Source organism: Anarhichas minor, unplaced genomic scaffold (assembly GCF_050575085.1).
Source record: "Anarhichas minor isolate MPS153535 unplaced genomic scaffold, ASM5057508v1 ptg000074l, whole genome shotgun sequence".
Taxonomy (NCBI): domain Eukaryota; kingdom Metazoa; phylum Chordata; class Actinopteri; order Perciformes; family Anarhichadidae; genus Anarhichas; species Anarhichas minor.
The window spans coordinates 995001-1017769 of record NW_027466520.1 but is presented as its reverse complement, the minus strand read 5'-3'; the positions used below and the strand labels follow the sequence as shown (position 1 = coordinate 1017769).

At 41.6% G+C, this 22769-nt stretch overlaps 2 protein-coding genes across 5 annotated transcripts; both read right to left on the bottom strand.

Moving 5' to 3' along the window:
- Positions 1-113: 113 nt before the first annotated feature.
- On the bottom strand, positions 114-16609 carry LOC142937755 (cullin-1). Of its 4 annotated transcripts, XM_076080836.1 has the most exons (23): positions 16450-16609; positions 9469-9893; positions 8083-8257; positions 7817-7984; positions 7584-7634; positions 7347-7437; positions 6914-7077; positions 6624-6786; positions 6233-6363; positions 5859-5966; positions 5661-5767; positions 5524-5572; positions 5192-5323; positions 4964-5081; positions 4180-4203; positions 3817-3893; positions 3557-3675; positions 3264-3369; positions 3125-3172; positions 2790-2872; positions 2569-2674; positions 1236-1349; positions 114-979 (listed from the first exon to the last, which is right to left on the bottom strand). In XM_076080836.1, the coding sequence occupies exons 2-23, from the start codon at positions 9606-9608 to the stop codon at positions 899-901; spliced, it is 2355 nt and encodes a 784-aa protein (XP_075936951.1). In that variant the 5' UTR covers positions 9609-9893; positions 16450-16609; the 3' UTR covers positions 114-898. The 4 variants fall into 4 exon arrangements, with proteins under 4 accessions (XP_075936951.1, XP_075936950.1, XP_075936953.1 ...); XM_076080835.1 differs by having other exon boundaries at positions 114-1349; XM_076080838.1 differs by lacking the exon at positions 4180-4203 and having other exon boundaries at positions 16450-16608.
- Positions 16610-18103: 1494 nt separating this feature from the next.
- Positions 18104-22661, bottom strand: LOC142937541 (uncharacterized). The gene is made up of 5 exons (XM_076080523.1): positions 22016-22661; positions 20591-20649; positions 19761-19844; positions 19459-19535; positions 18104-18949 (listed from the first exon to the last, which is right to left on the bottom strand). The coding sequence occupies exons 1-5, from the start codon at positions 22426-22428 to the stop codon at positions 18905-18907; spliced, it is 678 nt and encodes a 225-aa protein (XP_075936638.1). The 5' UTR covers positions 22429-22661; the 3' UTR covers positions 18104-18904.
- Between the last annotated feature and the right edge of the window lie 108 nt (positions 22662-22769).

Genomic DNA, 22769 nt, shown 5'->3' with positions numbered 1-22769 from the left:
AACATTTAGTAACATCCTGACTTTATGGACCTAATAAGAGGCCGTGGTTAACATGTGGACGTGAGGGTGAGATGAGGGTGAAGGTGTGAACAGAGTCTCGGGAGAAGAAGGCATTTAGAGAAATCTTTCCTTGTTTTTATTTATCACACATTTAGAAAATGAACCACACTATACAAATGTCCACCGTTGGGTAATGAAACAGGCCTCCTGCATGAACCCCACCGACCTCAAACCAAAACTGAGACAACTTCAGCAGATAAAGAAGCATCATGGCGGCCGTGAACTCACCACCTCTTCTTCCTCCATCGCAGACTTTTAAATTACAGGAACCGGTTTCGTGTCGTCGTATGGTGGACTGCGTCGGCTGCCCAGTGACTCGACTTTTATATTGACTTTTTTAATCTTTTTTTGGTGGTCACGGTGGTGCAGGTAGGCAGTAGCATGCAGAAACCTTTGGATGCGGCTCTCCGATTGGCTGAAGGCTAATTCATTACTTTTGCGCTATGTAAAGAAGGGAGTACGGGGCTTTTTTTTTTTTTTTCCTCTTAGAGTCTGTGGTTGTTATTTACAATATGACAACAAGGGTGTGTGTGTAGGTGTGTATGTTTGAGTCCTACGGATGGGGGCAGGACAGGCGAGCGTGTAGACGGGGTCTCTCGGTCTCGACAGGAGGGGGTGTCGCTTCTTCGGTGAAGGGAGAGTAGAAAGTTCACTCCCTCCTGTTGGTTGTCATATCGGGGCGGTCACATGATCGGCGACACACTCACAACATGGCCGCCGCTCAGAGGGATCCTCACTTTATTACTCAGACATAAAATTAAAAAAAAAAAAAGAATGAAGATAACAAATAAAACTGAGGAGAGCCGGCGGGCGGGGGGGGGGGGGGGGAGGTCGGCGTTCAGGCCAGGTAGCTGTACGTGTCCTTCTCACCGTCCACTCGCTCCAGGTACTCCTTCTCTATCAGGATGTCGATGCATTTCTGTCCACAAGGGGGAGACAAAACACACACACACACATGAGAACAAGAACAACTTCAAGATCAACACAAACACAAAGCTTCTCTTTCTGTCACCAATATGAAAGATCAGAAGATGAAGAAGAGAGAAATACTAGTTCCCCATCTTTGATGATCTGTGTTGGTAGAGATGTGATTAGTAGTTTACTGTAAACAGCTCATAATTCATCTCTAACATGTTTAAACAGCTGGATTTGTTACATCGACTCTGACGCGTTACCTTGATGACGGGGACTCTGGGTTTGAATCGGGACGACAGCTGGTTCAGAACTTCAGCCAGAAGCTGCTGGTGCTTCAGGACCTTCCTCATCTTCATGATCCTCACGATGGCAGCCTGCGCACACACACACACACACACACACACAGTCAGTAACAACAAAACACACATTCTACTTTATTGTTAATACATATTTCCATGTAAGGAACACTGACTTTTGGGCTTTTTTGTCGAGTGAATGTTTACGATTATCTCGCTCAATAAAAAAAAGATTTCTGTAAAAACTGAGCCAGATGTTATTTTTGGAGTCGCTTAAAAGATTTAACTCTGTGAAAGTAGAAGATAATATTAATACATAGTATTTCATAATATTAATACGTAGTATTTCATAATATTAATACATAGTATTTCATAATATTAATACGTAGTATTTCATAATATTAATATGTAGTATTTCATAATATTAATATGTAGTATTTTATAATATTAATATGTAGTATTTTATAATATTAATATGTAGTATTTTATAATATTAATATGTAGTATTTTATAATATTAATATGTAGTATTTTATAATATTAATATGTAGTATTTCATAATATTAATATGTAGTATTTTATAATATTAATATGTAGTATTTCATAATATTAATATGTAGTATTTCATAATATTAATATGTAGTATTTTATAATATTAATATGTAGTATTTTATAATATTAATATGTAGTATTTTATAATATTAATATGTAGTATTTTATAATATTAATATGTAGTATTTTATAATATTAATATGTAGTATTTTATAATATTAATATGTAGTATTTTATAATATTAATATGTAGTATTTTATAATATTGATATGTAGTATTTTATAATATTAATATGTAGTATTTTATAATATTAATATGTAGTATTTTATAATATTGATATGTAGTATTTTATAATATTAATATGTAGTATTTTATACTTAATGTTTAAAGGACGGGAACAAAACACAAATCACTATTTACAAAAAGAACGACTATGTAAACAAACTCGCATTTTAAGGGTTAAAACTTTAAAAGAATTAAAGAATATTTGGTAATTATTATCGGGGGTGAAGTTGGTCACTCAGTTAATTGAAGAAGAAGATAATATTAATATTTAGTATTTTTAAGCAGTTTTAGGAACATTTTTGTCCTCTGAAGTAACAAGTGGGACATTTTTTTTTATATAAAAACAGCTGTGGAATTATGTAAACAAACATTTAAAGGGTTAAAATGTGTTGGTCATGATGAGGACTGATGTTTGAAGTGTAAATAATATAAAGACTGTGCGCTGAGGAGTAACCGGTGACCTGAATGAGGAGCTTGCGGTCCTCCTCGATGTTCTTGTGAGTCGTCTCCTGCTCTTGTTTCTGCTCCGTCTTCATCGGGACGTTGATGTTCACCCTCAGCTTCTTACTGCGACGGAGAAACAACAAAAGGAAAGTTTGAACAAAAAAAAAAAACAATGTTCCAGCGCTGCGTCTGTAAAGCCGGACACGCGTCGGGACGTTTGACGGGAAACACTCCTCACTTCTTGTATCCGAGGAAGAGCTTGATGACGGTGTCGGGTTTGAAATCCATCTCGTCCACGTTGGCGTTCTCGTCCTCCATCACCTGTCGGACAGACAGACATCAGTGAGGACGCTGATGTGAGTGATCTGAACAGAAATGTCTTTTTAACACACGCCATGCTATTCTGTGAACGTCCTCCGGTTTCCTTCCAACGCATTAAAGACCTCAGTTCACTCGACGACAAACATCGACAAACATCATGTGTTACTGAGGATAAGCTCTCAGCCCACCAACACACGAAGCGGTTATTTGTGACGTAAATAAGACGACAAAAGGACCAAAAAAGAAACTCACCAGAAGCTTCGATTTTAACAAAATCTGCAGAACTTGAACGAGAATGTCCTGAAGATGAAACAGAGTGTCAGTTAGAGGAGAAACGAAGCGGCTCGTGTTGCCGTTTGTGAGGAGACGTGAACGGGTGTGTCGCGCTCACAGTTTTGATCTGCGTGCTGTCGGTCAGCTGCTGGACGGTGTAACTGTCCTCCGTGTTGTACTGCAGCAGGATGGCCATCTGGAAGGTGGAGGCCTGCAGCGTGTACCTGTAAACAACAACAACAACAGGTTGAGTATGAGATTGGTTGTGCAGCTCCAGACACTGAAGCAATAAACCGTCTCAGTCAATCATAAGCTGATGAAGCCACACACAAGCTGTAATAAAGTGTCGACGCCTCCACAGCGCCCTCTACCTGCCGGCTCTTTCATGATAAGTAAATAAATCCCACTCACCTGTTCTTGAAGCAGTTGGTGACCAGCTCCCCTTTGGACAGGTGGTACAGCCAGGTGAGCTTCCTGCCGCTGTGTCTGCTGGCGTAAAACGCCGTGAAGCGCTGGTAGCTTCGCTCCAGCTGCACAGAGAGAGGAGAGTTAACAGGAGAGCGGTGCTCAAAGTGAGGTTCGGGAGCTTTTCAGGGGCCGCTGGAGAAGGTTCGAGTGAGGATCTCCTGCTAAAGGAGGGATTTAAATATCAGAAGCCAAGTTGTTTGTACCTCAGAAGGCAGAGCGAAGGTGCAGGACTGCTGGAAAGGCCAAGACCCAGAGCTGAGAACCTGGATACTGAAGTCCACTGTAAGACACACACACACACACAGACACACACACACACACACACACACACACACAGACAATCAGTGTGAATTCAAACATCTGGGTTTTTGGGACTCCAACATATTCCCCCTCATGATCTACGTTCCTGTGATGTTTGTTAAATGATAAATGTAGTCTGGTGACGTCATGCAGCATGTGACATGGAAAAGTGTAAAACAATAAAACTCTGTAAACTGAATGTATTTTTGCTGTTTTGATTCCCAGAAAACACAATCGTCCTCTCACAAGTTCCCCCTTTCACTCACTTATCTGGACATCACCCAGAGGAGCTGTATGAGAGGAGACAAACGTCCACACGAGTTATTCACTCTGAGAGTCTGCGTGATGTCCGACTGAGCCTCAAGTGTGTGAACACAGAGCGAGATGAAGACGGTGTAGTCACGTGACCTGAGCGAACAATACCAACGAAGAAGAAATGCCGACTAAACACATCTAACCGGAGAGACGAAGGGCCGACGACGAAATTAAAGAACAGCGAGAGACTCGTCTGTTTACGACCAAGTTATGAAGCAGCTACATCGGCTGCTCTCAGCCTCGGAGCGCCATCTAGTGGGCAGACGGATCGGTTCAATTAAAAACAGTTTACAAAGATTTATATATCTAAATCTACTTCAAACATCATTTTAATGACCAGTTGACCAGAGAGACAAACGTGTTTTTGTCGCGGTTAGCTGGCCAACGATCCCTTATTTCATTAAATAAAGAAACACTGTGGGAGACAAACCTGCAGCAGTAAAAGCTTTGTGTGTGTGTGAAGAAGAGCTTATACTCATGCATTCACTTCTGTCTTTTAAAACACACGTTGAACTATAGCGTCGTCTTCTGAATCTTTTATTCCACAGTGAGATACTTTAATCTTTTAACGACACTGGAGGAGGAAACGGTGAAGTGTGGTCCCAAATATTCTAATTGTATTTTAATTATAGCGTTTCATTCATCGGAAACATCGTAACATACACTCAGACAGAGTGTATGACAGATACCCGTGTGTGTGTGTGTGTGTGTGTGTGTGTGTGTGTGTGTACGTACGGTCCAGAGGCTCAGAGTTGGTCAGGTGCTTCTTGAACTGTTCGTTCAGGTCTTTACTGACTCCGATGTCCTGGAACATCCGCTGCAGTTTGGACGTGTACTCGAAGCCGCACGCTTGCTGCAGGAGAACAGAAAACAACAGCGTCAGTGGGAGGACGTTGGAGGACGTTGGAGGACGTTGAAGGACGCGAGAGGCTCAGAGAGCGGACAGACGGACGTGTGCGTCACCTTGAGCTTGGAGATCATGCTGGCCTCGGCGTCGTCGCTGGCGCTGTTCTGGTGGACGAGACGTTTGGCCAACATCTTAGCGTAGAACTTCTGGAAAACGTCTTTGTCCTCGATGTATTTGAACACAACCATCTGAGGAAAGGAAGAAAAATCACCTTAACGTACTCCTAACCCGAGTACACGTGTTTGTACTTTAACAATGAAAATACTTATACCGAGGCATAAGAAGGAAAACTGCACTAAATACACAAGTACAACCTACAGGGTCCATTTACAGATTACAAACACACAGTGCTGTGTGTACATGTGTGACACAGGTCAAAGTGTCTCACCACTTGGTTGAGTGTGTCCTCCAGTTCTGCCTCCTCTGGGTTTTTAGAGCTGCAGAAAGAAAAAATGTACAATTTAACTTGTTCAATATTGAGTGACATCAAATACATTAGAATAATAAAGAGATGGTTTCCCCGACCTCTTCTTCAGTAAAGAGTCGCAGTATCTGGCCAGCAGCTCTGGAGATTTGCTGGAGGACTGAGCCATCCTGGTGACGGCGTTGTTGTTGATGAATCGACCGCACGCCTGTGAAAAGACAACAAGTTAAATAAGACAAAGTCACAGTGAAGACCCCGGCTGGTCCGACGTTATCAGATCACATTTAGGGATCACTGACCTTATCGAGTGCGGCCACGAAGCCGGCGTCGTTGTTGAAGGCAGACATGACCAAGGCGTTGTACTTCTTATGGACGTCCAGGGTGGTCTGCACGTACACTTTGGGGTCCTGGGATAAAACACACGGATTTGGTATTTTTAAGACATATTTGTTTGAATTTCCTGCATTTTTCTTGATCAATAAATCACTTTTTAGACTTTCACTACTCTCACTATTATGTACTTGGATTATCTTTTAAAATGATGGTACAAAAATGTCAACAAAAGACATTCTTGTACCCAAACGGCACCAGAAACGACCTGTAATGTTTGTTAATCTAACGCGTCGTTATTGCTAACTGACAATAAAGCGAGAGGTGAGGAAGCGGTGCGTACGTTGAGCGCTGCCTCGCCACACTTCTCGATGGCGGCCAGGCCCTGGTTGTGGATGTGAGTCTCTAGAAGCTTCTTCAGTTCCCCCAAACCGTCTGTGATCCGCGACACCAGGTTGTACATCCGGCCCAGGTCTGAGAGGAGAGAGAGCGGTGTGAGTCCTTCATACGATGTGCTGCCTTCGTTAAGCAACAGGATGTTCTGCTCAAATGGAACAAGAGCACCAAACTACTTCCTCGTCATCTGAGCCGAGAGGATTGCAGGTTTTTACATCTTCTGTCTGATAAACGGTGCAGTTTTTGGCGATTGTTTGAAGACAAAAAACATGCTTTTCAATCCCGCCGGCAGGTTTTGGAAAACTAAATGACACTGAAAGTATAAAATGCAAGTTTACCTTCATTCTTGTCGGCATCCAGCAGGTTCTGAAACTCCGTGTGGAAGATCTCCAGGTGTTTCTCTATGAGGACCTGCTCACACTTCCTGGCCAGCTCGTCCTGGGTGGATTCATGGAGGTAAACCTGCACACGCCGCTGCTCCTCCAGCAGACGAGCCTCCGCCTGAGGGGAAAAACACACACACGTCATATATTTATTATAAGTTCATCACCTTCACTCGCAGTTTAACAATGTTTTAAAGCAACAGAACAAGCCGCGCAGCGTCCATTCATTCATGAGACCGTCGTACCTTCTTCATGTACTCGGTGACGGGGTTCTGCTGCAGGAACTCTGTGCTCTCGCGTGTGTAGAACCGTTCCGTGTCGGTGAGGAACTGACACTCAAAGTACTCTTTGTACACGGACAGCGTGGGGCCTTTGGCGTAGGCGTCCTCCTCGTTCAGACCCAGCTCCACTGGAGAGGCGAGACACAAGGGAGGCATGAAGGTGAGGCGGACCATGGGACAAAAACACTGCGGTGTCAAATAATGTCATAAGTCACTTCAGAGACATAAAGCACGAGGTCAAAGGTGACCGTGTTTAGGTTTAAGCTGTGAGACAGTTAAAGGGACAGTCCGGATCTTTAGATGTGCGGTTGTAGGAGGTACTAGTCGTCCTACTTTGTCATGCGTGTGCTAAGAACAGGCGGCTGTGTGTAATCCATCACCGTGTGTGTCGACCTACCGTAAGACTGGACCACACCGCTGATCAGTCTGGTGTTAATGGTCTCCCCGTTCCTCTCTCTCTCTATCAGCTTCAGCACAGCGTTTGTTACCTGAAACACACACATTTCTTTATCTTCTGCTAATTATTTCTGTTGCATATAACTTTTACAGGTATTAGAAAGGCAAAGACACTTAATCGGGAACAAAAACAAAAGACAGCACTGAATATTCTGCTGTTGTTTCTCGTTTAACAGACCTGTTTGTTGAGGGGTCGGAATAAACACTCCCTCCAGGTCACGAGTGCCAGCTGGGAGGAAACGGCAGCGTAGGAGAGAGGAGAGAACAAGAGGGTTAACAGAAAAGCTCACCACTTTAGGCTGCATGTTTGTTACTCGTCACGATGTGCAAGCTTTCAGAATTACTAACAGTTTTCACACATTCGTGTCCCAAAAGCTCGTGTTGAGCACTGGCGGCAGACGGCAGACGTACCGAGTAGATCTCGTAGATCCCCTTGCGTCCCTCGTCACACTCTCGTCTGACCCAGTGGCGGTTGAGGTAGGCGCAGATCCCGTTGAGGACCTTACTAGAGAAACGGTAATCCTCCCACTGCTGGGTGTAAAACTTCAACACACACTCGTCCATCAGATCCTCGCCGTCCTGGGGAAGGAAAGAACGGATATGAAGAGATTATCGGGTTACAGTGCCGACTGTGACGGTCTGGAAAATGAAACTGACGAGCGTGTGTGCGGAATCACCTTGAGCAGGCTGGTCAGGTAGTTTTTCAGGAACTCTTTGAGTCGCTTGTAGAGCTCCAGGCCCACAAACTGAGCCCCGCCTGGAGTGGTGGACTTTTTGGAGGGCTTGGTTGGCGGCACCGAGCCGCGGCCCTGGCTGGACTGGTGGACGCTGGTACAATAGTTATATACGTGTCTGAGGGAAGGGTTAAGGAACAAAACACAGAGACACATCACAGACGACGGTATTCCTACAAACCTTTGAACAGGAATAAAAACAATTTAGTTCCTTTTTTTGCTTATAAACACCCGCGTTCATCAAATGAAAACACTGTAAATTGTAAAACACTAAGTGAACGTAGCGTTGTGACGTCACTCGGTTTGTGGACAGTGAACAGGAAGTGACCATATCTGGACTGAGGAGGAGTGACGTAGAGACGCCGTATACGTCTCTGGTAGAGACCTGTCAATCACTGTGTAGCCCCGCCCTAAAGCATCCCCTGCTTTATGGTCTGTGTGACTCTAAATGGACCATAATGTACTAAATGAACATCATGCTGTATTGAAGAAGACTTGAAACTAGAGATTGAGACCATAAACTCATGTTTACAATGTTTACTGAGGTAATAAATCAAGAGAGAAGTAGAGTCATTTTCTCACAGACTTCTATACAACCAGAGGAGTCGCCCCCTGTTGGACACTAGAGAGAATGCAGCTTTGACACAGAATCTGAGATTGCTTCCTGGTTGAACAGAGAGTAGCATCATGTGACGAGAGTGAGGACAGTTGACCGACAAGACCATGGCCTCCCTTCTCTATGAAAGATTATCTTTCTTTCATACCAAACATCACCCCATAACTACAACAAAGCTTGCAATAATTGGTGACGAGAGATGCCGCCATGAAGCCCTGAAAGGTAAATATGACATTCATAGATTGCAGTTTTAAATTAGTGCCGTTCTTTCTTTCTGCACGACAGGATAAGATTACAGCTCTGAGATTATACGGATGGGTGCATGACATCCTGTAGTGCTGGGAAGGTGCATAACAGGAAGCCAAGGTTGTCAAACTAAATGTGCCCTCAGAAGAAAAGAAACGCCGTGTGTTCGATGGAGTTAGAATGATTGAAGGCTGATGAACTTAGTGTATCTGAATGTTTCGATTTCCCGTTTTCATAAAGACAAAACATTTTAGATTCATTATGTAGATTAACAACTGTTTGTTTCCTGCTTCCAGGAATCTGGCCTGCTGGGTGTTCTTATTGTTGTAACTCATTACCTCTGAAACAGGTTTAGGTTTAAGAATGAAGGCCGTGACGTTCACTACAACACACAGAGAGAGGATGGCTATCAACAAATATCTGAACTTAAACTCTAGGCATCAACCTCGCCCGATGAGACAGGATACGTGTAGAGTTCCATGTAGCGCGACTTGGCCATGCTTTGCCGCGTGTACACCTGCTGGATGCCAGCCCGCAGGTCGTCCCATATCTGGTCCAGGCCTATCTGTTTCAGTCCGTGGGGGTTCTGGGTCCTGTTCGACGACATCGTGGATCGTCCTCGTCCTCTGACCGATCGATCGATACCCCTCCCTTTCCTGCTCCGGTGGGCGTTCTTCTACCCCCCCACCACCACCCGGCACCTCTCCTCTGTTGGGTTTCTGTCCTGGGTCGCTCTGCTCTCAGAGTGTGCAGTCCATCTGGCGGCGGCGCTGCTTCGGGAAGCTGGTCGTCGGGTTGTGAGACAGGAGGTGCAGTCCCAGTCTGCACGCCTGGGTGGCGCTGTCTGTCTGCCACTCCTCCTAAAAATATGTGGCACTCCTCACCAGATGACCTGCCAATAAAAAAAGCAAGAAACATTTTGATTTGTTATTGCCAAGGAAGGAAGGAAGAGAGAGACAGAGAGAGAGAGAGACAGAGAGAGACGGAGACACAGAGAGAGACACAGACAGACCGACAGAGGGACAGAGTGACAGACAGACAGACACAGAGAGAGACAATAAAACAATCAACAGAGGACCCGTGACACTAAAGGTTCATAATAAATCCTAGAACCCACTTAGAGAAGACTCAGTTTCCACAGTACTATAGGACAGTGAGCCAGGTCAGTTATAAGGTGTTGGCTCTGATCCCTGACGTAACCCAGCTAATAACAGATTAGTCCACTTCAACGCCTCCATGGTTTCCTTTACTAGTGAAGACGGTGCCCGGTCTCCATCGTCTAACAAGTACCAGGAGCGACTCTACCAACCTTTTCTGTTGCACATTTACCCCTTACCCTGTTTAATAAGAGGTCAGGTTAACGCTGGGTGATACGGTGGAAAATCAAATATTATATAGAAATCTTTGACCAGACTATTTGGGTGGACCACTGGTGCTTTCACAAAAGTATTTACACGATTATATCTTTAATAAATAATCATCAGTAATGTCGATATAATGACTAAGTGGGTAAAGGCGAAGAATAATAGGACACCTAGAATAACCTGGTGAGTTCAGAAAATTACATAAATTCACTAACATCTAGCATCACTGATGCCATATTACGATGTCAAGAATCCAAGGCGATAAATCATCATGATATTAAATAGTGTTGATATATATATCGCCCAGCCCGAGGTCAGGTAATGAGCAAGGTCAACAGCGGCACATCATTAAGATAATTGACAGAACAGAAGCTGTAATTTCATCCCTGAGCTGAGGAAAAGAGGAGAAGGTAGGCTGAGTGAACGCCAAGTGTTTGTAGCATCGACATCTTTCAAGAGGACAGACAGACAGACAGACAGAGAGACAGAGAGACAGACAGACAGACAGACTGGCAGAGAGACAGACAGAGAGAGCGACAGAGAGGCAGAGACAGACAGACAAAGAGAGACAGAGCAACATACAGAGAGAGAGAGAGACAGAGGGAAACAGGAAGAGACAGAGAGGCAGAGACAGACAGAGAGAGAGAGAGAGAGAGAGACAGAGGGAAACAGGAAGAGACAGAGAGGCAGAGACAGACAGAGAGAGAGAGAGAGAGAGAGAGAGGGAAACAGGAAGAGACTGCTGATAAAACTAATGAGATACACATTTAAAGTCTTGTATTGTGTTTAAAAACACGCCGGTAGCAAACAGAGATATGACATTGTTGTTGTCAGCATGCAAATAAACTGGAAGTTTAAATTGACATCCCAGAATCATTCAAATATCCAATAAAGAGGAAAAACAAACTAGAGGCGTTGCAGTCTAAACAGAAGTGACTAGAGGAGGCTGTGTTGGTAGAACCTGCTGTGTACATGGAGGCAGCGCTGCTATATTTAGCCGCCCATCTCTGGCTATTCACCGCCATTAATGGCCGGAGACTCAGGACGTGACCCAAAACGTAATAGCCTGTTAGCGGAGGAAAGCCGAGTGACCCGCGCCGTTTACTTCCTGCCGCTGTCGACGCCGCACAATGAATCAAACGGCAGCTAAGTTGCTCGTGAGACAGAAAGGCAGCAACTTCAACGACTAATTAACCAGCAAAATAGTTGCATTTCTTTTGTTAATCAACTAATTGTCTCAGCTGTAGTTTCTACCACACCTGTACCTAAATATAAAAAATGTTCTGTCGATTGTCTCGCTGTAGACACGTCAGAATGTGTCTGTATTCATTCATTCATTCCTGCAAAACTATTTCCCCAAAACAAGAACACCGGTTGTAGAGAAACTAGTGCAGCACAATCTTTCTATTCAGACGTTGCAGTACGTTTTTCTAGTTATCAAAGCACTTCGGGCAAGATGCTAAAGAGAAACACTGATGCAGAAGAGAAAGCCATGACACAGCACAAAGTTACAGGCACACCAAGACTAAAATATCTTGTCTTCTCCACGCCCAGATACCCGTCACCTCTCCATGACCAAACCCAGATCCATAAAACAACCAGCGGTTTATGCAACATCTAGAAAGAGAGATCCAGTAATCCTGATACATAAAGCCTATTTATATCCACACAGCAGGAACAAGCAAGTAGTAATAGCACAGGAAGAAACTCTAGAGGAGAGAGAGAGACAGAGAGAGACACAGACAGAAAGAGGGAGAGAGAGAGAGGGAGAGAGACAGACAGACAGAGAATAAAGCGACAACACAGGAAGTAATTCTAACCCTACAAAGTCACAGAAGCTGGTTAATCCTTAAACTATTAGTCCAGTTTAACTTTATAACCAGCCAGTTAAATCTTATTCGTCTTTAAAAGCACCACGATGTTAACACGGTGGCGTTATTGGATGTGTAACAATATTTAATGTACAACCCTAAAATTCAAAAAGCATTGGCTCATGCAGGATATCGCTGGATGCCGGCTGTGTGTGTGTGTGTTGGATAACGATGAAGGCCCACACTGACTCCGGACCAGTTTCAGCCTTCTGCTCCTCTTCATCAGATCTCTACCTGGAGGTGCTCCGGCAGTTGCCATGGCAACTGGGTGGCAGACAATACCTATCCGAGCGGCTGCTCCGACTGCACGAAGTAACAGCGCTCAACTCTCTATTCACCAGTGGTCGAGGAAAGAAAAGGTGCCCCTTTCACCACCGCAGCAGCAGCACTGGGATCAGATTTCAGATTCCCTACACCAGGAGGTATTAGTACAGGTCTTCTTCTACAGTATCTGACCCGTTAGTACAGGTCTTCTTCTACAGTATCTGACCCGTTAGTACAGGCCTTAATCAACAAGTCCCGTTGACAGACGACGAAGCCAAATACAACATCTCTTTTCCTCTTTAGACTTCAAATAAGCATCGATACTGAACTGAGGAAGTGGATTAAATCCAATTTCACTGTCAGTTTCTTTACAAAATTAAGCGTTATCAATTACGATAAGTCACAGCGAGCCACCGACTCTATACGGCCTCATGTTACCTTAAATATTAATAATAACAATGACTATAAAGATTTAAAATAAGGGAAGAAGAGGGCACTGGTATTTGTTGCATACTGTATATCTGCAGATTTGAAGTGTCAGAATCAGTATTTGGGAGGGAGGAAGATGGACTGGTGCATGTGACTACTATCCCCTCTGGACATCACAGTCAACACTAAAAGATTACTGGCGCCATTAAAAAAAACAGTATCATTAAAAATAGCTCTCCGTGGAGGGGTGGGAGAGACCAACTGGAGACAGAGAGGGGAAACCAGAACACGCCATCCTGTCGCTTACAACCGTCCGTCAGCCTCACACAGCTACAAACAAATTAAAAACTTCCTGTTACCAGTGTGCAATTCAGATTTTTTTCTTCACGTTTGAATTGAAATGTTACAGTCCAGTCCACAGCCACAAGATGACTTGAACCGGACAGCCAAACCTCACCTGCATTCAGCTGGTAGGTTCCTACCCTCCGACACTGAATAACTCTTTACTGTAATACAGAAGGTGTTGCCACAATCCAGGAAGTAAAGCGCGTCTGAACGGGAAGGATGCAGGGAGTGGTGGGGGAGAGAGACAGACAGACACAGAGAGACAAGAGAGAGAGAGAGAGAGAGAGAGAGAGAGAGAGAGAGAGAGAGAGAGAGAGAGAGAGAGACAGAGAGAGAGCGAGAGAGCAAGAGACAGAAAAATAAAAATTTAGAGAGAAAGAAAGGTACTCGTGAAAAAAAAAAAAAAGCTCAGCCCGGTAAATCTGATTACCCTGGTCCGACCTGACAACCTCATACCCTACTTTTACAAACAAACAATAACATAACAATTTTAAGGAGTCGAGTTTTTGTGACCCAATAAAAAAAACCTGCGAGGGGTGAGTCATGAGGAGCAACTAGGCCTCAGATGAATCACGGTGACGATGACGTGTGGCGACGAGAAGACGTTTTAATTGGTGTAAGCAGCTTTTGATTTCTTGTCGCTCCGCTCAGCATTCAGAAGAGCAGCTGAGCACAGACTTCACTTTACAATCTTCACGGCACCTTGTGCATATTAAGGAGACAGACCTGGAGGGGTCAGGCCAGGTAAAAGAGGAGCTAGGACGGGTAAAAGAGGAGCTAGGACGGGTGAAAGAGGAGCTAGGACGGGTGAAAGAGGAGCTAGGACGGGTAGAAGAGGAGCTAGGACAGCTTGATCGTGGCCAACTTGACTTGCTTTCACTGCATGTTTTGCGCACACACACACACACACACACACACACTATCAACAAGCACATCATTTCGGCATGTTTACATATTGCTGATTTGACAATAGCGCTGCCCTAGAGGCCCAACACTAATGCAGACTGATGCATGCCAGTGTGAGAAAAGCATCCGTCTAACTAAACTCGGCATGTGTGAGTGAGCCCTCGAGGAAGAGCAGATCAGCTGCAACATGTGCTCCGTGTACACATCACTGAGTATTTAATACTCCCAATATGCTCCACACATTCTTACAGTTTAAACACTATTTGTTATCAAAATAAACAGACTCTGCTATTAAGTCCCGATTGAAAACTGGCAAAGTTTCTATTCAAACACCAACTCAATGTAATTTCTATGCAGGTAGACGACCGTAAGCAAAAAGGAACAAGTCTGCATCTGCTGTAGGATGATCATTTTACATATTTAGCGATAAGACAGATGTTCTTTGCTTATGTAAAGTGCCAACAAACACCCACCGTGTGGCCTGTACAAACACACACAGACCATCCGACTCAAACAGGTTGATTCTGAGAGGATAAGATGTGTCTGTACATGTACAATTAAGCCTCATAGCTCAATATAAACACAGAAATGAAAGGTTTCCCTGCATGTTAAGTGTTATTGTAGAAAGAAATGCACATACAGGTGTAGTATCATATATATTACGACTATTTGACTGTAAAATAATGTGAAACCTTTCCCTCTTGTGATGTGTCGGTTAACGCAAGTCATCCAATAAATATAATAAGTGCTTATGTTTCTTTTAATCCTCTAAAACAAGGAAGGCATGTCTGAAAAGTTCCACTTTGTTTGTGCCAGTGTTTGAACTAAGCCTCTTCCACTATTGTACATCTTTATCAATCAACACTACTGGGAATATATCAGAACTATACGCACAAGTTCAGAATATATTATTGACAACTTTTATGTTTTAAAAAGCTCTACAAATACGTTAAAAACATTTGATAAATAGTAGACATTGTCTTCAAAGACAGACAACAACCTCTCCACTTTTAAATAAAGGAGTTTTATCATAACTGTAAAAGACTAAAAGCTAGTCAGCAGCAAACAGAGGGAGTCCTAATTGTTCAAGAGAAACAAAAATAGAATAAAATAGAAATATCTCCAGGCCTGGAAACGACCATGACTCTTTCCTTTGAGTGTGAGAGCTTAAAACAATCACATCTTTCACAAAATGTATATTTATACACATGTTGGTGTGAAAGCACTGGATATCGACTTGTAGTACATAACAAAAACGTGGTAGCGTTTGAGTAGCACATCTCTGTGGAAAGATGATTTAAAAACAACACATGTAAAGAAGATAAAAACAATATTTGATCATGAGTGTGAGACGTCCACATCTTGTTTACTTTACTATTATTGGCACATCAGCGTTCACACACTAAAAAGTAAAGGATGCAGATTTTAAAGTAACAAAACTGCTATGACAACTATATTTGTGTTCCCTTTTCAAAATCAAGGAGAAATAGTACAATAGTTTCCACCAGCAGAGGGGTCCTAATCATTCAGTCTTATCTAAAAATGTGTGTCCTTTCTTGCTTCCTTCCTTCCTTCCTTCACCCCCCCCCCCTCCAACATCTCTAAGGTCTAAAATGTGGAGAGGACCAGGTGTGTTTCTTTTACAGGTATTCAAAGAGTGTGTCATGTTAAAAAAAATCACCCAACGTTACGACACAAGGCCAGTTTAATAATAACGAGGAGGAACTAGCTCCAGATAAATTAGGACTCTTTGATTTATAATCCTCACCAAATACAACGAGGCTGTACATTGACCTGCTTTTTGGGTAATATTTTGTTAGGGATTATCCACAAAAACGCTCGCGCTGCGAATGGAGTCAAACACTGCTACGCAATACTGGCTGCTAGCATTAGCTTCAATGGCTAGATTAGCCTGTTAGCTAACTAAGCTAAGTAACGTTAGCTTGGGGATTATCTTAAAATTAAAATATAATATCTATTTGGACCATTTTTTTTATTTATACACACGTGTAGTGTTTGGGGTATATTTTGGATAAAAGCGGCCTCGGTCTTTGCCTCAGGAAAAAGACCAAACTGCCCGTGTTTATTGGTGTAAAATGGCAGCCTTTAGCTTCCTCGGGCTGCTCAATAATGAGTCAGGAAAACAGTTAGCCAGCCAGCTCGTTTAGCATTAGCTTTGCTAGCTCTTGCGCTAGATTGTGACTGTCGTTATATAAAATAAAAAAGATGGCGCCCACCGGGTTTTTACGACTCTGAAGTGTCTCCTTACCATGTTAAGACCGCCGTTGTCACTTTATTATAGCTGTATGTGTGGATGTATCGGCCTCCTCCTCCGCGGTCCTCGGAGTGTGTCTGCTCGTCCTGAAGCTAACTGCGATGCTAACTGTTGCTAACTGCGACCGCTCTGCTTCGTTCGCACAAAGATCAGCTCCAACAGCCACCGAATCATGCCGCGTTCAGGTGCCCTCGGAAATATGGACGTTAGTTACAACAACAACAAAAAGTGCACACGAACAAGTTTCTTGAATATGTGTACGAGTTCAAAATAATAATAAAAAATTATAATTCAACAAAAAAAATGTATTGTAGAAATAAAACTAAAACTAAATTAAATTTAAAAAATAGAATTAGTAAAATAAGAGTAAGTTGAGAAATAATGAAAGTAGAAAATTAAATGATTACATTAAATTAAATTCAATTAAAAATATTTAAATAAAGAGATCACTGTAGTGGGTGTGAAGTCTAAAAAAAATTACAATTATAATTCAACAAAAAATTATATTGTCATGTTTGTGTTATGTTCTCAAAGTCCTAATTGTTATTTTTACTTTTAATTGAATTCATTTAATGAAAAAAAAAATTATCCTTCCCTGAACGTTATTCACTATGATCTCGAATAAGTAATTTTTCTTTGCTTTGTTTTTTTATTTTACATCTTAGACTCTTACAGTAAATCATTATTATTATACGCTGATTCATTTATAACAAAATAAAAACAGATATGTTACATGATTTGTTATACAAGGCACATTAGTTGATACCATAACAGACTTAACATCCCCAATATAATAAGCTTATACGTATTGTCTATGATATAATATGCTCATAAGTACATTGGCATTGAAACGTCGGAGCAAACGAGGAGCCCTTGAATGCGGCGACAGCGTCACAGAGTGGCGCCTCCATTGGACTACAACATGGCTACAAACTACAAATATTGCAATATCTCTCACGCATGCGCATTTGGTTGTTTCAGTCACCTAGTATGAAATCTTCATTATGCATGCCAGAGGGGGAAAAAACGCCCGATGCTGACATTTATTTGTCCTTTAATCTGTGTTATGCAAAGACTTCCGGTGTCACATTAGGACCCAAACCCCAATAAAAACACAGATATCTGGCCGATGGTTGATGGTGTTTGTCTGTGTGTAACCTTATCTTTCTCCTATGGTATTTTAAGTTCTACTCTGACCATAATATTGTCATAGTTTATTCCTAGAAGGAACCAAATGTTTTCCAAGAACAAGTCAGTCATCAATTACACAACATGCTGTGTGCTCATCTTCACTGCCTCTGAAACAGGCAGAAAGCGACCTCTGCTGGTGGACGAGAGGAACGACAGAAACACAACAACATAAAAGACAATTAATTAACTTAAATTCATTCCCTGGATATTAACTCTAAACTTTACAACACCTAACCAATTTGATGACCATATACAGAACAATATAAGTCCAAAACATAGTAAATGAGTAGTTTTAAACTAATTTCTCTGCAAGAAAATCAAAATCTGTGTTTCTAGACAGAAAACAACATATTTATCGAAATAACTACACAACACTTCTAAACATTTTAACGTGGAATGGAACTAAGTACATTTACTCAACTACTGTATTTAATTTTTTCTTTCAAAGGTCTTTTTTATTGATTGTCAACTTAGATATATAATAAATAATAAAATATTTTACAGTTAAAATACTTAATACTAACAGAAAGAGTAAGTCCAGAAAAATAGAACATTTGTAAATATGACAGGAGAAGAAACATTTAAATAAGTAAATAAATAAGTACAAATAATAATATTAAATTAAATTAAATTAATAAATGTCAAGAAGGGACGCCACACTTTGTGAAATCTACTCTCTGTTCCCTGGATAATAAAACACATTTTCTCCAGATTCAAACGGTGCATAATGTCTCCAATCAGCATTTTAATTTCATGCTACTTTATACTTTAACTCAGAGGAACATTTATATATAATATATAGTTATAAAGTAAATGAAAACATTTATAAAATGAGTCAAATTAGATTTACTGCAGCCGGCTGCAATATTTAAACGCTGCTTACATTGTTGCATAGTGAGTACTTTTACTTTTTACAAGTACTTGTATCTTTAAAATTGAGTCATTGCTACTTTGTTGGAATACTTCATTCTTCCACGACTGCAAATTTGTACCTGACAAATCAAGTTTGGTGTATTTAATGGTGCTAAATACTACATTTCCCATGAGCCTCATCAACAGTTGCATGAGACTCATTTAACAGACATTTCATATACAAAATACATGATACAACATAAACAACTGTAATCAAAATGTATATTTCTGTATGTCACTCTTTGTGTATACATTGTGTGTTTCTGTACATGAGATGTGACGTTAATCCAGTTTAAAACCACGTGACTTTGAGTTTAGCTGCCAGAAGAGAGTGAGGAGAGCTGACTCAGCATTTCAGGACCGCTGTTTGCTCCATCAGCTGCTTCTTCACCTGAAACAACAACAAAGCAAATAAACACTAAGAATTATTTCGCTTTAATACGCTAATATCTCTACCAAAAGTACACTTTATAAACACTTAATACTTCTACCCAGCTACTCTTTACAGGAACATTTTACTGCATTACTCGTCTAGTTTCTTCACAGAGTCAAATTATTATTTTAAAATATTATCAATAAATAAAACGTGATTAATTATTACTGTTTAAATGACCCAGCTGCATATGAAGTCATTATTTATGAGCTGCAACATTAAAGTGATGAGCACAGCTATTTATTTATAACACAAACTTTGATCTCTTTACTTTTGAAGCATTTTGAATTTCCAGCGTGCATGAAATGTTTTCATTCATTCATCCTTTTTGGTTTGTTTTGTTTGTTTATTGTATTATTTTATGATTCTTTTATCCATTCACCTGTAAAGCACTTTGAATATCTGACGTGAATGAATTGTGTTAATATGAAATGTAAAAGATAAAGAATGTAAATGAGTTTTCAGACCGGTTTCTGTTTCCTCTTGGCTTCCATCAGATCCTGCTGCTGCTTCAAGCGTACTTCCTCCAGACTCAAACAGCCACCTGTTCACACACACACACACACACACACACACACACACACACACACACACACACACACACACACACACACACACACACACACACACACACACACACACACACACACACACACACACACACACACTGAGATGAATGTAAAACAATAAACATATTAAAACAGATCTTTGTGTGTGTGTGTGTGTGTGTGTGTGTGTGTGTGTGTGTGTGTGTGTGTGTGTGTCTCACCAACACTGCTGGGGTCAATGGAGACATAAGCCATCGCTCTGCTCAGCCGAAGCGCTTCTAAAGCGGCGAGCTCCGCCTCCGCCTCTGCTCAACCAATCACACGCCACATAACAATTAAACCGAACGTGGAAAACAGTGATTATGCAATATTAAGCTTAATATTAATTAAAACTATATTAAATAAGAAAAGACATAAGAAAAAAATAGGAACAAAAGACTTTGTAAAATGTAAATAACGGACTATATTTTAAAAAAGTATGTTCATAATGCTTTATATATATATATATATATATATATAACCCAATATATGCAGAGAATACAAGTAAATTTAAAAAACGAGGAATGAGTAATATATAAGAAATATGTCCATCAAACACACACAACATACAACCACAGTGTAAAATAATAATTAAACATAAAATATAATTCCAATTCCTATCAGACAACTGAACACTTATAGATCCTTCAGTAACCAATTAAAACAATGGATGATTAAAACAGTAAACTCTCTTTTTGCTGCTGATATCAGGTGTTAAATGAATAGTGCTTCACGTGTTAAAGCTGCATTCTCTCTAGTGTCCACCAGGGGGCGACTCCTCTGGTTGTATAGAAGTCTATGAGAAAATGACTCTACTTCTCTCTTGATTTATTACCTCAGTAAACATTGTAAACATGAGTTTATGGTCTCAATCTCTAGTTTCAAGTCTTCTTCAATACAGCATGATGTTCATTTAGTACATTATGGTCCATTTAGAGTCAAACAGACCATAAAGCAGGGGATGCTTTAGACTGCATTTGTATTTTTGCTCTGACTTCACGTGAGGACTCACTTCTCTGGATCTCTCTTCTTCTCTTGGGGTCCGGGGGGATAACGGTGAAAGCTTTGTGGCTGAAACAGAAGAACACACTCTGGTTTTAGTCTTCTATGTTGTAACACTTCAGAAATGACACTTTATTTAATTTGTTTTATTTTATAAGATGGCAAGCTTAAATGCCAAAGAAGGAAATTACAACCACTGCTACAGTTGTTTAATTAACACATTTAATTAGTGAGGGACTAATCCTCCACAACAGATGGTCAGAAGTCAGCAGCAGGAAGACGGATACTTGAGGACAGCACACCGGCTCTTTATAGCAAGACTCTCACACACACACTCTCTCTAAATGTGCTGTTTTACGCTTTAGGAAGATGTGTGGCCTCAAATACGTGGACTGATTATGAGACAATGGGCCCCTGAGCTCAGACATGTAAAGGGGCCCCCAGCCTGACGTGTACATAGTCGTATTGTGTCTGATTGAGGTCGTTTTGCCTTTCTTTTCTTATCATTTTGTGTTTCTTTGAGTTGTTTTTTGGTGGTTTTGCGTCTTGGTTTGATCATTTTTAATCTTTTTGTAGCTGCTTTGCATCTCTTTTTGGATGTTTCGCATATCCTTGTAGTCAATTAGCGTCTCTTTGTAATTGTTTAGTAAGTCTTTTTGGTTGTTTTGCATCTCTTTTTAGTCATTTTGTGTCTCTTTGTGGTCTTTATGTGCATCTTTGCATCTCGATTTGCATCTTTGCGTCTTGATTTTTAATCTAGTAATATGTCTCTTTTTGGATGGGTTGTGTCTTTTTCGGTTGTTTTGCGTCTCTTTGTTGTTGTTGTTGTTTTGCATCTCTATTTAGTCATTTTGTGTCTCTTTGTGGTCTGTATACGTCGTGTTTTGGTCATTTTTTATCTTTTTGTAGCTGTTTTCTAGTAGTTTCTTTTTGGTCGTTCTGTGTCTTTTTTGGTTGTTTGTAGTTTGTAGTTGTGACTCTTTTTGGTTGTTTCACATATCCTTGTGGTCAATTTTAGTCTCTTTGTAATTGTTTAGCATCTCTTTTCGCCTCTCTGTAGTTGTTTTGCATCTCTTTTTGGTCGTTTTGTGTCTCTGTGACTTACAAACAAGTAATGTTAGCAGTATCAAACAGAGGCTCTGTCCCAGGGGCCCCCTAACCTTTTGGCCCCTGGGCCTGTTCAATGCACAACAAACAACCTGCAGAATAAAGACACTCAGAGTGATTATTTATCCATCAAACAACTGTTATACAGTTTAAATATGCATGTTTTTAATGGAAAGAATACAGTGTTCAGTGTTTTCACCAGTTTCTTCTTTTCACTGTATAATCAAATGGAGCAGAACAAGAACCTCTCACATCACAAACCAGTGTTCCCCACAGAGGGACACTGGTTTTAACTGGACCTCTGGGACGCACGTCTCCTCTGTCTCACCTCTCACTTGCACGTGTCATCTCAGCCCGGACCCCCTGCCCCTCCCCCCTCTGCCCCGGACAGGCGCTCATCTCCCGGCCTTTTGGGGTAACGGCCGCGCGTTGCACAGAGCTGCTGGTCGCCCTCCGGTAGTCCCGGTTCGTGGTCGTCTTCGGGGCGGTGGACCTGGACCTGGACCTGCTCTCACAGCTCGGTTTTAAGGCGGCGCCCTGCAGGGCTCCGGCGTTCCCCTCGCACCGGTCCCGCTGCGGACACCTCGGGCAGCTCGCCGCGCGGCTCTTACGCACAACCGGAACTCTGAGTTCATTCCGTGCTCCCTTAACCGGCGGCCGTACCGTCACCGGTTTGGTTCCCTCGAGCGTCTTCCTCGTGGCCTCCACCGGCTTTGACTTGATCACTTTTGTGGCTTGCATGTTTTATGTCAAAGTGACGCTTCTGTCTTCATAAACAAGAGACGTCATCTTGTGAATAATATCGATTAAATACCTGCACAGGTGTATCAGTGTCTGGGTTGCTCTGGAAGTTGCGCCATAGCAACTGAAGTGTCAAGGTAAACAGAACACAAGGTGGGAGTTCAGGTGAGAAGTTTCAAAATAAAAGACAATTGTGCCAAAATGAAGAGGAACTGTTTCAGGAGAAGAATAAAAGAAAAATAAACAAGAAAACGAAAATACAGGATAATTTCAGGATAACCAGACGATAAACTGGCTTTAGAGGCATTACAATTATATAATTCTGCAACAATTTGGACAAC

Coding starts and splice junctions, on each gene's coding strand:
- LOC142937755 (XM_076080835.1), bottom strand. CDS start 9,608: ATGTCGTCGAACAGGACCCAGAACCCCCACGGACTGAAACAGATAGGC. Junction 6,787..6,913: donor TCACCGAGTACATGAAGAAG/GTACGACGGTCT, acceptor TTTTCCCCTCAG/GCGGAGGCTCGTCTGCTGGA. Junction 4,204..4,963: donor CAACTCTGAGCCTCTGGACC/GTACGTACACAC, acceptor CCTCTCATACAG/CTCCTCTGGGTGATGTCCAG.
- LOC142937541 (XM_076080523.1), bottom strand. CDS start 22,428: ATGCAAGCCACAAAAGTGATCAAGTCAAAGCCGGTGGAGGCCACGAGG. Junction 20,650..22,015: donor ATGACACGTGCAAGTGAGAG/GTGAGACAGAGG, acceptor CTTCTGTTTCAG/CCACAAAGCTTTCACCGTTA. Junction 19,536..19,760: donor CATTGACCCCAGCAGTGTTG/GTGAGACACACA, acceptor GTGTGTGAACAG/GTGGCTGTTTGAGTCTGGAG.